This window comes from Glandiceps talaboti, chromosome 13 (genome assembly GCF_964340395.1).
Source record: "Glandiceps talaboti chromosome 13, keGlaTala1.1, whole genome shotgun sequence".
Lineage (NCBI taxonomy): Eukaryota > Metazoa > Hemichordata > Enteropneusta > Spengelidae > Glandiceps > Glandiceps talaboti.
In genome coordinates, this window is record NC_135561.1 from 15,724,048 (window position 1) to 15,741,143 (window position 17,096).

The 17,096-nt window shown below is 33.7% G+C and overlaps 1 protein-coding gene across 1 annotated transcript; it reads left to right on the forward strand.

Annotated features, from left to right (window-relative positions):
- The first annotated feature begins 1,387 nt into the window (after positions 1 to 1,387).
- On the forward strand, positions 1,388 to 13,269 carry LOC144444336 (MFS-type transporter SLC18B1-like). The gene is made up of 13 exons (XM_078133748.1): positions 1,388 to 1,597; positions 2,830 to 2,925; positions 3,730 to 3,803; positions 4,893 to 5,040; positions 7,342 to 7,410; positions 7,853 to 7,943; positions 8,456 to 8,592; positions 9,076 to 9,174; positions 9,585 to 9,679; positions 11,223 to 11,318; positions 11,615 to 11,689; positions 12,167 to 12,310; positions 13,179 to 13,269. Exons 1-13 carry the CDS (start codon positions 1,388 to 1,390, stop codon positions 13,267 to 13,269), a joined length of 1,425 nt encoding a protein of 474 aa, XP_077989874.1.
- The last annotated feature ends 3,827 nt before the right edge of the window (positions 13,270 to 17,096 follow it).

Genomic DNA, 17,096 nt, shown 5'->3' on the forward strand with positions numbered 1-17,096 from the left:
TCCTTCATTCAAAGTATATATTTTGAAGAGATATAGATATGACGACTAATGTTTAATGACTATTTTTACGTAATTTTATGAAAATAATATAGACTGGAATCAACTGTGTGTTCGAGCCTACCGCAACTCTTGGGCACCAGATATTGATTAAAGTAAAATATTATCAATTGCGTTTTTGTTTATTTCCCCCACAAAAGACGCGACGTTTCGGAGCTTCATTTAAAATAGTATGCTGTTTCGGCAAGTACATATATATAATATCAATTTTTAATCATCCCATTTCTGGCCTTATAACCAAAATAACAAATATGTGTAGACGTGTATAATGAGTTTATTAAAAAAGAAGTTTGTATGTAAATGTGACTCATAGCTAACTTGGGCCTATATTACCTGTATCACATCATTATCATTTTCGGGTTTCACCAGAATTGTTGCCTCATGCCCCTGGTCTGAGCAACGCGTTGAGTTTTCCGGAGAGTACATATTACTCTTATCCATGGCATAATCCCAAATTGGCTCCAGTTCCATTTTGTCAAGAAATGTGGAATCCAGATTGTAGGAAGGCTGACAGCGGCAGACTCTTCATCATATCTTTGACGAAACTCTTGGTGTGGAAAATCAGTTTCTCTGGATGCATACTTCAAACAACGGTAGCTTAATAACCAATCTGTACATAACATGTATGCAAAACTTCACCAAACGAACTAGTAACGAAAGTTTCATATTGTCTGTATAGAGATGATACGTTGAAGACCAAAGTTACAATTCTGCACACAAAGCGAGAGTAGAAACAAGAATATTGACCGTTACAATCGAACGTTGACTGTGATGTTCTCGTAGATGTTTTACATATGTATGTATGTATGTATGTATGTATGTATGTATGTATGTATGTATGTATGTATGTGTCTGTCTGTCTGTCTATCTCACATTATCCTATCATCACAATCTTCTCAACGATCATTTATCAATGTTAACCATAATTCCTTCAATTGTGATTACTATGAAAGGGTTTCCCTCCTTATTGTAAAAAGCTTAACATTGTTACGTTTTTTTGTTTTGTTTTTCTATACAGTTTAGAAGTCAATATCAACATAAGAAGTACGACGTGTGCCAACAAGCGATTTTGAAAATTTCCAGAACAAATTGAACTATAGCTGTGACAAAAATTTCAGTAATTAGTAATACTCGTTTTTTATTGATAAAGTACCGTACAACTAAGAGTGAACTACTATATTATGTACTGAGAAAAGACATTCCAGCAAGACAAGAGTTTTGGTCGTTGAAATTGTTTCACAGTATTTTGATTTTATGTGAAGGAGTCTTAGAGACGGAGATATTGTATTAATCATATTTTACCAAAGTCAGTTGGCTACACACGGTAACCATGGAGATTCCGTCCAACGCTAACAAATATGGAAGTGTGCAGACTGAAGAGACTATATCTGGAATTGACGACACACTTGATAATAATTCGGCAGGTGAAAACAAAGGAGGTTTGACAAAGTTACAACGAATAACGTTATTGAGTATGGCAATGGCGAATCTGGGAAATACGGCAAGCTATAGTATCATGGCACCTTTCTTTCCCATAAAGGTAAGATCAATCCGTTAAAGCATTCATTATTTATGTCGCTTTGTGCCGCATTGAGAGAAAAGGATAGTAGCAAATAGCAATATAGCAGTACATGTATTCTGAAAATGGTGAGAGAGAGAGAGAGTGAGAGACAAACAGACAGACAGACAGACAGACAGACAGACAGACAGACAGACAGACAGAGATTTTGTAAAGCCAAAATCTCTCAGACCACCAATGTCTGAGGACGTATGTTACTGTAGTTGTCTTTAGTGCAAGGCTAGGAAGAAGAGATTAAATGACATAGAAAACTAATATATATGTATGTCGACCAGGGTTTGACGATGTAAATATTATTCATAATGAACACTATCTCACAGTTTTTAAAAGTTTAGCAACATTTACATATATTTGTAAAGAAAGGTTTTTGTTTGAATCACTTACAAAGGCAGACGTAGAGTAAATGTTCAGAGAATACAACTGTCAAGCCGAAATGTCTTTACTTTAAATTACTGGAAAATAATCTATGCGCTCATGAAGTATCGATTGCTAGTAACTTAAGTCAGAAGAGTTCCAATTTAAACGCCTACATAATATATCATCAAATCGACAACTTCTGAATCATCATTTTAATCCAACGAAATACCCAACCAAATCTTTGTATCGTGAAAAATCTGAATTATAAGGATAAGAAGGGCTCTCTGGGGAGAAATTACTAATGTAATCGGTACAGATCACTGAATTTATTGTCAAGTCCGGCTAAGATATGCATGATTCTAGGGGACCCAAATGAACAAATTATTATGATTTTTTTCTGTCTTTATTTATTCGTCAATATATCCATTTGGTAAGAACTGAATGAACAGAAACCATCTTTCAGGTCGTTTTAGTTTATTACTGTGTTAAAATTTACAATATTCAATTATTCAATGCTAGAGAGAATTATAAGGTCGATTTTTATCAAATAAATTGGCCGCCCTTGCGTCAATTTGTACACAAATTAAATGAACGTAGGGAAGATAGTTTATTTTAGAACGTCACCATCTTGGGATACAAGTCATTTATTTTTTCCAATTTCTTCCTTCCCTGTTTCTTTTTTTTCTTTGTTTTCGAATGTGTATTTCTTCGGTATTTATAAATTATATAAACCATTTTTAATGAAGAATTTTGAAGTGATGACGCACGAATATAATATTGTCGTTAACATATAACATTTCTATATTGATATTACTACATCCATAATTCTTTTTCAGGCCAGTGAAATGGGAGCTTCTGATTTGATAATTGGTATAATCTTTGGGATTTATGCATTTATTGGATTTGTATCTTCTCCAGTTTTAGGAAAACTTGTAAGTGGTCATGTTTCTTGAGATATAATGTAATTTAAAATTTAAAATAGAGAGATTTTGAAAAAAAAATCTTGAAAATGTTAAAGAAATTGAAAATGTAAGAGAATTGTTAGTGTATGCAATCAGTGTTAACCAGATCTCTTGGGATTGCCCCCCCCCCCCCCTAAATTGTGATATTTCATGAAAGTTTTACCACATGATTATTGTTTTGTCATAGTATGCTACGGTTACTAGCCTGTTTAGAGGCGAGGCCAATAGTTCAATGTAAGATAAAAACACAACCTATCTTCTTTTACTTTAGGGGCGGCGGGGTGGTGGGGGTGGGGTGAACCATGTCTTAGTTCTCATCCTACAAATCAATTCTACTTTTAATGGAATCTATTTTGTACCTTAACTTCAAATATTTCTACAAATGTCATATTGAGAAATGAAGAATTTTCGCTAAAGTAAATGCATGGCACTATAATACAGAAACTCTCAACTAAAGAACAATTTTCCTCCATTACATGTAGATACATGTACTGGCTTCGTATTCATAGCACTACATACTGATTTGAAATTGATTGTGCTGTCTGAAACAATTTTCAATTGTGGTCTATTTAGTTAGAAGGAGGTGGGGTAGGGTCTGAGGCCTTTAGTTGTTTTTTTTTTATCCAATATTGAACTATTGACCTTGCCCCTTACGATACAGAATGACGACTCCGATAACTCCCCCCTTATATACAAGAGAAAATGAAGTACAACTAGAGCGTCGCAATTTTGCTATACTGCTAACGACTAATGACAACTTACTGCATTTTTCAGGTACCAAAAATAGGAGCCAGGTTTATGCTTCTCTCCGGTTCATTCACTTGTGGATGTTGTGGAATCATATTTGGGTAAGTTACTCGTATTTCGTATATAGCAGGAGGAGTTTCCATTTCCAGATTTCAGCCAAACTAAAGATATTAATGTGTACATGGTAGCGTAGATGTCATGAGTTGCATTCCAAAAATTTAAAGTTTAACCAATTGTATGCAACACAGAGTTACACAGTGAAATTTCAACCCGTGTTTTTATATAATCCTCGATTAAAAGAAAGTGAATATGTCTTACATTTACACTAATACCAAGGCGCGGGGGAAGGGGTACTCCCGCCTATTGGGTATACACATATGTACCGCCCTTTTGGGCCCTTTTGTCTAAAAAGGGTACTGTAATTTAAAAAAAAAAAATAAGGTGTCTAATTTCCGAATTTCCCCCAGCTAATTCGCTGGTTTACATTTTCATATAGGCGATTACGTATTTTGGTCTAAAATGGAGTCTTCTAAAAACTTGAATGGTCAAAATGGGTCTAAAATAGGGTCTGGGGTTGGCAGCATTGGACGTACACCCCTTTCAGACGTGGCCAGGGGTACATCCATGGCATTAACATTACTTTGGCTACTTATTTAATTATGAAGGTTAAAGTGCACTCAGTGGTCCTATATTTTCATTGTGTTTATTACCCAAATAACATGAAGAGATGAAATGGTTCCCAGTGATGAGAAAGTAAACAGAAAACAAAGCGGAAGTTTTAACCAGTCTTGGACTTGTCCTTTTATTTGAGCAATTATTTATTATCCGTCTCAGTATAATAATCAAACTGGCACAAACTGGGTTTATAAGCTTTTTATTCATGTGTGTTGTGACATTATTAGAGCTGTTGATTGCATAGTAGGGAGTTTCTTTATACATACATACATACATACATACATACATACATACATACATACATACATACATACATACATACATCCATTCATGCATGCATGCATGCATACATACATACATACATACATACATACATACATACATACATACATACATACATACATAAACGCTTACATACATAGACAGACAGACAGACAGACAGACTATTCATGTTTAAGAATACATCAAATTATCATACACTGACGCAGCAATTGAATTTCCGTAATTTATGCTAGGTTTTCAGATAGATTATCCCCTGGAACTCAGTTTCTTGTGTTTTGTTTTGTGATGAGATCTGTTGAAGCACTCGGAGCAGCTGCTTCTGCTACTGCCATCTCCACTCTGACTGCACAGACGTTTCCTGATAATTTAGCAGTGGCATTTGTAAGTAAATGTAATACGTGTGTGTACATACACACACACTCTCACGCACACATGCACGTACACGTACACACACACACACACACACACACACACACACACACACACACACACACACACACATGTTGTCTGATGAACGCATTGAGCATGAAACTCGGAGTTACAACTTAACACCTCAAGTTCCAACCAACTTACTTTGATTATTCCCGCCCTGCTTACCCAAGCATCGAGCACTCTATTCTACGAGGTTGATACTATTTAATATATATATATATATATATATATATATATATATATATATATATATATATATATATATATATATATATATATATATATATATATATATATATATATATATATATATATATATATATATAACTCGGTGAGTATCAATCTGCTATAAGACAGTGCTCTATACCGCAGTGGCAGAGCGTAATAGTTTTGGTAGTACTGGAACTCTTTCTTGGGTGTAACCCAAGAAAGAGTTCCAGTACTACCAAAACTATATATATATATATATATATATATATATATATATATATATAACTCGGTGAGTATCAATCTACTAAGATGCCATACATGTCATATATATATATATATACATATACATATATATATATATATATATATATATATATATATATATATATATATATATATATATATATATATATATATATATATAATGGAAATAGGTTCTCACTAAATAATATTCAATTAGTCTGACTATTACACAGTGCCATGCATGATAATAGTAGAAATTTCCTGTAGAAAAGATAAAAAAAAGAAATTGGTTTGCAGTGTAATCTGGGATAAGAATTTACGACGGGGATCATGTTGGTCAAAGTAATTCGCGTTCTCATAAAATTTCATGCCCCCCCCCCCCCCCGTGAAATGAACCCAAGAATGTTCGTAGCCCCTACTCCCTTTCTGCACATATTTTAATCTTTAATTATATAGCCCCCCCCCCCGCCCCACTTCAGTGATATACAGTGTGGTACACTACATCACACCCTGTAAACTAACATTGGCAATCACCTTCAGCGTCCATACATAACATGTGAAGAGATTTCTTTGCCTAATATATGTAGGCTTTACGAAAAAGGTCTCAGATTGGGCTGTAGCCTGTCATTTGACATACTTCGCCACTAGAATTTTCTCTTCCACCTCTTGATAGAAACAGCATCCCCATGATAGCTAGTGGGGAAGGTGTGTCCCCCTCCCTCGGTAAGCACAATCTTGAAAATAAGGATATTTAAGAGGCCATTTAGTGGCATAAAATTTCACACCATACACATTATAGAATACATGAAAATTGTCATCAATACCCAAATTTACAATACATTATTATAGAACTGTTTGGCTATATTACCTACAATTTAACTTATGCAGAATCTTTTTGGCAGACACAAACATTTGCTTGGCTATTGATTGCCTCATATCTAAATGTATGGTTGGTAAGGGACACAGACAGACAGACAGACAGACAGACAGACAGACAGACAGACAGACAGACAGACAGACAGACGAAGGAATACACGTACACAAAATGCTTTGGCATGGCTCTCACCCAACTCAATACTAAATATAGGTTGTAGGAGTAATTGCGGTGAACATTTGTTTAATTCATTCGGTAATTATAAGCGACTGCTTCTGAAGTTTAGTTTGATTCAAATCACGGGCAAAATATTTGCCCCCCCCCCCCACAATTTTCAGACCATCAGAATGTTCATGCCCCTCCCCCCTTGACTCTCGAATTTTTCATGTTCCCTAATTTCTCCCCAGCGGCCCCCCACCCTCACCATCAATTCCGATCCCAGGCTAAATGAGATGAGAACACATATTTTGTAGCAGTAATGTCGAATTCATCACAGATTTCTGTACTCATACTGAATGAAAACATGATCTATAATGCCAAATATCTCTTTTAGCGTTGATAATAAGTACCACATTGAAGCAAGTTTACAGGGCCATGTGTAAGGGAGCAGCATGGTAGGAACCTTTACAACTTTCACTCCTGTAGAAGTTATTTAGGGTGACCGAAATAGCAATTGTACTCAACAAAATAGTTTTCCATGCCCGATCCCTAAGCTTCCTTTCCTCATTTTATTCCAGTGACTCCCCCTCCCGTGTCAGTGTATATGGAACTTTCCAATGAACCCCTAGATTTCTCCATCCAATTCAATACTCACTGTTCAGAACAACCAGAAATATGCCTTTAATGGAGATTGAGAATTGTAATTGAAGTCACAGTTTTATTATCTAGAAACTGATATTGTGGTGATATATAAATTTATACAGGGTATACTGGAGATTTCCATTGGTTTAGGGCTTATGATTGGACCGCCATTGGGAGGAATCTTGTACTCGGTAAGACAATATCTCGTCATTCTGCAATACTGTTTTAAACTACACATTTTAAATTATCTCTATCAAACATGCATTTTCAGTGTACAATTGCATATATTTACAATGATTGTTATGACTATGAATTTAGATAAATAAGTTGCTATCCTTTCAAATTCATTTTAAGTATTGCGCGTTTCTTTAAAATACAAATTAGTTACAGTCATTTTCAATATTATAGCGCCACACTCTCAGTATCCTTTGAATTGATTTCATCATAATGAAGTTTTTGAAGCAATTTTTTTATTGACATTTTACAACTCATGTCTGTGTAGTAATTAAAGTGATACACGTGTTGCCATATTTCAGGAAACTTGAATAATATGGCAACGATTTCATTAGCATCCTATAAATAACAAAGGCGCTCCCAGGAGTAATGACTTAAGGTATTTAATATTTTTTTCAGATTGGAGGGTATACTTTACCTTTTGTTGTCCTGGGTACTTTTGTCTTGGTTATTCTGGTTTTCAACTTTTTAGTTTTACCCAGCCAAACAGGTATGGCACAGCAAATTTTGTTCTCGTAAACTTAATTTGAGTTTGTGACTTGCTGTTTTATTTATCTTATTCGCTTTCATAAAGTCAGTAAATGCAATCAACTACATCTCAAATACAAATTAAACACATGAATGTTAACGTCAAGAGAAAACGGTGTTAATTGTTATTGAAGTTTCATGGATCATATGTTAGAATTCAGTACTTGGATATGAAGAATACATCTTTATTTGATGAAAAACGATTAGTTGCTTGATGAAAAACATGTACTATTTGCAGCCAATGCAGGTTAAACTGAGCATAAATACCTTTCCAGTGAGTCACCTCACCTACGGATCAAGGTAAGCTTCTGAGCATACAAAGTCTAGATAACTATTAAGAAGTATACTTCAGCAGCCTTTCTCTTTATGTGACATTTTGTACGTCAACACACATTTTATCCAATTCACACCTTTATATTGTAACGTTTTTGTAATTACTAATTTATCTTTTTTATTCTCTTTAATATTTTCTAGGTGATTCAATACCTGAACTTGGTTCTACGCTGCAATTACTGTCCATACCGTCAATATGGGTAACTAGTGCCTGTGTGGTTGTAGGAGCGATGACCGTAGGTTTTTTGGACGGTACATTGTCTAAACATCTACAAAAGGTAATACACATGTAATAATCTTTTCAAGAGGGACGTTTTGTCACAGGCTGACGTTGTACATACCACAAAAGAAGGTGGAGCGGTAATTGTTTTTCAGCCCTTGTTCTTGAAAGATGATATCCTAATTTCAAACCATGTTCTAATTTAGAGTGATTTAAAGATTTGAATCAAATACCATTCTAAAGATTTGTAGGTTCATGGCATTTATGATTAGATTAACAACTTTTTATCTACATTTTGTTTTTAATTTAGAATTAGTTGGGTCTTTTCACAAACCAGCTAATAAACTGTAAATACGTTTGTGCTTTTTGAATACCTGTACAACGTAGTTACAGATGTATGTTTCCAGTGTAATCATTGATTACACTGAAAGTATTTCAACTTTAACATCAACAGGTTAATCCTCACAATTATGCCATGTGTATACTTGCAAACTCAATTAATAGGAAAAAAAGAGAAAGGTTCATCTTTATTCTTTTTTAGTTTCATTTAGGTACAACAGAAGTGGGGTTAATATTCTTTGGTTTTGCTATATCGTATAGCATTTCTACTTTTTTATTTGGTTGGATTACGGATAAAAAGGTAAACATTTGCTGAAGGTAACAATCAACTGGTTTTATATGTAGTGTTTCTTTTCAATTCAGCTAAAAATTCCTCCAGGTTCAAAGCTAATAAGAATTAGGATTCAAATGTTATGACTTTATGGACTTGAAACTCAATTTCAATTATCCAGTCAGGATAGAGTTCTCAGTTATTGATGATACAGACAAACAGACAGACAGACAGACAGACATACATACATACATACATACATACATACATACATACATACATACATACATACATACATACATACATACATACATACATACATACATACAGACAGACAGGCAGTTAGCATTTCATAAACGTTCTATGGTAGCAAAACAGGACAATAGAGTGAAAGAGAATTGAAAATGATATAAACATGATTTATTTGTGTTTTTTGGCAGAACATACCGAAATTATTGATGATAATTGGTAATATCGGAATTGCGGGAGCTTTTATGTATTTAGGTCCATCACCACTGCTTATGATTGAAACAAGGTAATTTTAAATAACGTAAATGTCAGTGATTAAAAGTCCGTACTATTTCTCTGCTCGATCCCCATACAATACTTAGCTGACCACTATCTGTGGCTACTGAAAATATAACTTTGGTCCCGATTTTTACACGAGTATTATGGCTAGGTATTGAAAACCTCAATAAGGATACTACGACTTTTATAAAGATAGACACACACACACATATATATATATATTATCTATCTATGTGCGTGTGTTTGCATGTATATATACAAACTATATATATATATATATATATATATATATATATATATATATATATATATATATATATATATATATATATATATATATATATATATATATATATATATATATATATATGTTGAGGGTAGAAGAAAATCAAGTCGGGTTTTTCGTCTCTACAAGCCTGTTTCGTGAGTAAATCACTCGTCAGGAGATGTTGATGTACGGAAAAACCCGACTTGATTTTCTTCTACCCTCAACATACACTCCGCTCTGCGTGCAGACGTATCGAGCACTGTACTGCGGACATATCTTACCACTGACTTCCTATATATATATATTAGAATAAACCTTTAGAGAATAGAACTGTCAAGACGAAATCTAAAGAAACCTTTGAGAAATGTTTTAATCTCACTAGTCTGCACTGGGAAAAATTCTGTGCGATATATATATATATATATATATATATATATATATATATATATATATATATATATATATATATATATATATATATATATATATATATATATATATATATATATATATAGTTTTGGTAGTACTGGAACTCTTGGTAGTACTGGAAAGAGTTCCAGTACTACCAAAACTATTACGCTCTGCCACTGCGGTATAGAGCACTGTCTTATAGCAGATTGATACTCACCGAGTTATATATATATATATATATATATATATATACATACATATATATATATACATATATATATACATATATATATATATATATATATATATATATATATATATTCATCAACATCTCCTGACGAGTGATTTACTCACGAAACAGGCTTGTAGAGACGAAAAACCCGACTTGATTTTCTTCTACCCTCAACATATACTCCGCTCTGCGTGCATATGTATCGAGCACTGTACTACGGACAAATCTTACCACTGACTTCCTATATATATATATATATATATATATATATATATATATATATATATATATATATATATATATATATATATATATATATATATATATATATATATATATATATATATATATATATATATATATTGCATTGAAGGATGTGACAAATAAAACTACTTCATAGCTATAAACAAGTCTTTTACCCAGACTGTTACATAGGCATGCACTTTTAGGTGTATGGTAGAGTGAGAATACCTATGTTTTTCATAAATTTCTATGGATTAGAATCTTTCATGGGGCGCCATGATTTACCCATCAAGGCCACATTCACGTAATTCTGTGACCATGAGACTTTCGGTACTTTATAAATTTAACTTCCTATTTTCATAAATTGACTATTTCTGTTATTTATTACTTTTTCAGTGAATTGTGGCTTACAATTGTATCCTTGGTACTTCTAGGTGTAACTGTTGGTTGTGCATTCGTACCAACTTTCCTTGATTTGATAACTACTGCGAGGTAAATTTAATGAAAACTTACACCATTATCTGTCTTTCTTGTGGATACAGAATCTGATAAATTAGATTCGTTGCTTTACTTCTTTGACAATTGCTGTCGTAAATATCTTTACAAAGAAAAATTGATTGAAAGCTTTGTAGTCATACGATTTGGCATAACGTTCATGATGTCCACATGATACCCGCATGGTATCAACATGATGTCTTCATTATATCCGCACGATGTGCACGTGATATCCAAATGATATCCAAATGATGTCCACGTGATGTTGATATTACGATCCATATGTTTTTCAGTTGGCATGGAATGCCTGACAATCTAGGCACTCACGGTGTTATATCTGGGTTATTTAATGCATTATTTAATCTTGGGTAAGTAACACCATTTCCTGACTACTCTTGTAAAACTCAGTGTAAAAATATTAGTCAGCGTACGAGTATCCATGCAAGTTGTGCCCACACTAAGATTGTGTGTACATCAATACTGACCATGTCTGGCATTTATATTTTCATATAATCTCGATTCAAGTATCTGCTAAACATTATGAATGCCTATTAAAAACAACAGTCAACATATTTATTTGTCATTATGACTCATATTTGATAATTCTGCCTGCCATGGATAACTATGGAGAATGAGTTGTTTATGATGTCTCTCCAAGTGATTGTTTTTACCTTGATTGGTTCTATTGTTTGGACTGTGTAGTACATCTTACGTTTCATTCAAAGAATAATGTATTATTAGAACTGTTGTTTTCAGATGCTTCAAACAAAAATATTGATATAAATGAATTTAATCGTCACAATACCTGAACTATACATTTTATTTGTAATACAATTCAATTGCAGAGGTTTTGTTGGTCCAAGTGCAGGTGGCGCATTGGTAGGACACTTTGGCTTCCAGTGGGCAGCATCAATATTTGCAATGATCTACTTACTTCTTGCATTTGTAATGATAGTATTCTGTCTGTGGGAGTACCAGTGTGGAAAAGGGTGTGTGTTCAATATCAAAAATTATATAATTCTCGCAAAGGGAAAAAAACGTTTGCACCTACTTTAATTGAACAGATATCACTAATTACATTCGATCGTATGATCAATTAATGAGATTGAAATTTGGTTAATGAGGTACCACTGTAAAGACTCGGCAAATTGCTTGGATACCAATACACTCGGTAAACATATTTCAATACATAGAAGTAAAGGCAATCTAGTTATGCTGATTACTTTAAAGTAATATTCGTCAGCTCCATGAATGCTATGCACGATTTATAGATGCAAAGGAAAGTTAAATTTTTACTTACATGTTTATCAAATTAGAGAAACCTTTGCAATTGCGCTAGCAAGGTAATAAACAAAACTGAAAATAAAGTGGTACGTCTAAATATGTGAACTATTTACTATATTTCAATCTCCATGAAGATATATAATGTTTCGTTTACATAAATGTGGAATTAACAGCTTTGAAAATATTTGAAATACACTATATCATGAAATATGTAATAACCTTGTAAATGTTACAACAGTCTATAGTACTGGTACTGAAAGTTGAACAGTATTTATTTACTGTTCTGTGAGAAGCCACGTCATTTTAGACTCATTGGCCACATTTGCAGTGTGCATGGTGCGTGTAGTGTGCTGAAGCATGTTCAGTTGTTCTCACCTGGTTCACTTTGAACATAACTTGTGCATCACGTGACTTACTTTCAGATGTGTGGATATCAGGATATACACAAGAAGAGCATAGAAAAGTATGTTTGTTGTCAATTTCAAGAATTATCCATATGTTCTAAAACTACTGAAGACATTCCTAAGGGTTCCTGTTGTTTTTTATACAGTTAATTTTTCTTAATCCCACCAGGCGGAGGATTCCAAAAGCGAAAGTTGGTGAAGAGGAGATGGAACTGATGGGGATACAAGAGAATGGTCATCAAAATTATATTGATGAGTAGAGACAGACAGACAGACAGACAGACAGACAGACAGACAGACAGACAGACAGACAGACAGGCAGATCTAGTCGACATATATTGTAAACAAATTTTGTTTCATATTATGAATCGTGCGTTTATTTGCATATATGCTCTATATATAATGTGATGACAATGTAAATTCTATAAATAGTCATTGTCCAAAAACTCAACATCATAGCAACATCTCAAATATGTAGGCCTGTTGTACTGAACCAGCAATAAAGGATTGGAAATTAGCACTTAACAAGTGACTTAGACAGACAGACAGACAGACAGACAGACAGACAGACATTCAAATAGACAGACAGAGATGCAGAGAAAGAGATAGTGAGAGAGATCGAGGTCAAGAAAGCAATACATACAGAAAATCAAATTTCAACTCCTACAAATGGATATGCTCCAGAGATAACACATATAAAAGGAAAATGAAGACACAATCTGTTTTGGGTTTTGACTCATGCACATTTATTCGCATTTATACTATAATCATTCATCCATAAAGTCTATTAAACATCTCAGATATGTTCATGTAAATCAAGTAAATAGGCTTTTTTACTGAACAAGGGAAATGGATATATAATAACACAACTAAAAATAAACCTCTGTGGCGATAAGTATTATCATACCGGGCACAATCCAAGTTATCATCTTTGACCAGAAAATATGGATTATATACCTTGGTCGTTCGCAGTTACAACAACCCATATCTGTGTCACTAGTTCTATGGAGCTGAAAACATTGAAAATTGATATTATTGTTCCTAATTTTTGCATACATTATGCTTGTGGAGATATACTTATATTATTACACAATATGTTTCTTCATTCAGCTGGAAAATACTTGCGACCTGAAGGTTTTATGACAAGACCCCTTAGGTCATTCATTCTGTCCCTGGCAGTAGATGCAATTAAATCAATATGTGACAGGGTAACAAATATCATAAATATCAAATATCACAGTATACAGTTAAGTTGTGGTCCTATATTTTCACTGTGTTTATTACCCAAATAACATGAAGAGATGAAATGGTTCCCAGTGATGAGAAAGTAAACAGAAAACAAAGCGGAAGGTTTAACCAGACTTGGACTTGTCCTTTTATTTGAGCAATTATTTATTATCCGTCTCAGTATAATAATTAAACTGGCACAAGCTGGGTTTATAAGTTTTTATTGAGACATTATTAGAGCTGTTGATTGTATAGTAGGGAGTTTCTGTATATTTTTAGGTACGTACAATAAATTACGTTATCGGATCATTTATAAGTAATATCCTATACCAGGTTTGAGTCCAGTCAATTATAAGTGATGGTTAAGTATATATTAGTAAGTAGAATAATTTGAGTACTTTTCATAAAAAAAATTACACCCAAAAATTATTTCAACTCTGCTTGTGCCTTTAACAATATAGGAGTAGAAATTTTACATGCAATACAGTCACTTACGATAAGTCAAATCATGATGTCTTGAATGAAAATCTTTCAAACAGGTGGAGGAAAGATGCAAAACAAACACTTCACTAGTGAAATATGAGTACACAGTTGTGATATTTGCACTGAGTTGATTATACTATTTACTCTTATGACATTATAAGAATTGACATGACATTCCATGAGATGCCCACTGATTTGAAAACAAACACAACAGTTACAATACTGTTCTAGTACAATCACTAACTAGCACAGGATGAGTGTATAAGCGGGTTTGTTTACTCAGGTAACTTAAAACAACAATAAATGAGTGAATGTCTTCTATAACATTAAGATTGTCTTCTAGCATTGGTAGTTATATTGCATATTAGGGATTTCCTGAACAATTTATGATGCATATCATAAATTATGTCATCGGATCATTTAAGGGTTGTTTCTTAATATCCACTTTGAGTTCAAACAATTGCAAATGGTGGTCAAGTATACTTTGGTAAGTACAATACTGCGAAGACGTGTAAAAGTTATCTTGTGTCACTTTAGCGATTCAGACAAATGTCACTGATTTCAAATTAAGCAGAGCAAATATTTCAACAGGCATCATGTTTTTACTAGATCAAGTATTACAGTAGCTGTAAGTTATATCATATCTGGCTAAAGACTTTGACAATAGCATAAGGAATTTTTTACTTGGTGCCAAAGAACAATATTGTGCATTTCAAAATACTACAGGAATCCAACGGAGAGGAAGAGAGAGAGAGAAAAAGTGTAGCTATAAATTCAGTTAATGTTAAAGGTGCACAAGATATAGCTGGAGTAATATTATTTTTGATTACACAACCAACAATAATTTTACTTGAAATTGTTAAAATACCAAAGGTTAGACATTGTACATGTTCATTTGTGGTCGATTGTATCCAGAGGTAGTACAGAAGCAGGTTGAAATCATGGAGACAATGACTTTTGGATGTGACAAAAAAATCAATTTGGATTTATTGTACGATATGTATTGAGCTGAACAATTCTGTTTGCCCACAGATGATTCAACAATATGTGCAAACAGGGTGTACAATATTACAAGTAAGCCATTTTATTATAACTAACAATTTCAAACAAGTGTTCTAGTTGCAACTAGTGCAGTAAAATGAAATAGAGTTTCATTTACAGACTTATTATATCTCTCAGCTTTTACAATTTTGTGCACTGTTTAAACAATAATGTACGCCCTCCAAGCCCATAATGGACGAAAGCAAACTTTGAACGACATAATGGGCGAGGCGACAGCCGAGCCCATTATGGAGTGCAAAGTTTGCTTGAGTCCATTATGGACTGGGAGGGCGTACATTATTGTTATTATTTTATAGTTTTGCCAATTCCAGTGCATTTGTAGACCGAGAAACGCAAAACAACGTATAATATACACAGCGCTGAACATCGTCCACCATGTTCGGTCCGGAAGCTGAATACTAATCATAGCGACACACGTACGTACACGTACGCACACATATACACTTCAATGAACTGCTGTGAACACAAATTTGTTTCATGAATGCATTGTATTTTTAAACAGTGGAAATGACAATCATAAGTAACAACATACATTTCGAAAAAATACCTTACGGACGTAAGCTTGTATTGTTATGCTCGTTCCGGGGCCGCGATGCCTAATAACGAAGTACATTATCAGTAATAATGTACAGCGATGACGTCACAAAATTCACTGGAATTGGTAATGCTATAATATAATATTGTTTAGATTATGTTTATATCAGAAGGATTCTGAAGCTGGGAATAAAAGAAAATCGTGCAATGACTCGTATTGAATATTTCTCTGAGACACTCTTGATCTCATCTATATATGGATGTATTGAATTAAACATTTTACCTGAACTTCCCATTTCTTTGTTTGTTTGTTTGTTTGTTTGTTTGTTTGTTTGTGTGTCTGTCTGTCTGTCTGTCTGTCTGTAATAGTCTTGGTTACCAGACTCGTGCTGTTTCCAGACTCATGATGTTTGGCAGTTTGGCAGTGTGCAAGAGTCTGGGTAACTTAGACTAACATATACATTGCATCAAAGGTCAATGAAAGTTGGTGTAATAAATCATGTCACGTGATGGATACATTCTGTGCTTTGTAATTGGGGATTTCCATCATTGGGTGTGCATCTACCATTTATACTCACTTCGTTTGTATGCAATGTAACAGATACTAGGCTAATACACACCCGTATGACACATCTAAATGCACATGCTCCATGTTAAGAGAGATATCGTTTGAGCAGTTCTGAGTATTTATCATAGCTGTTTTCAACAGAATGTGAACAGATTCGAGTACTTACATTGTTGCTAATTTATAAAATAGGTGAAATTTGCAATTAAATCTAAT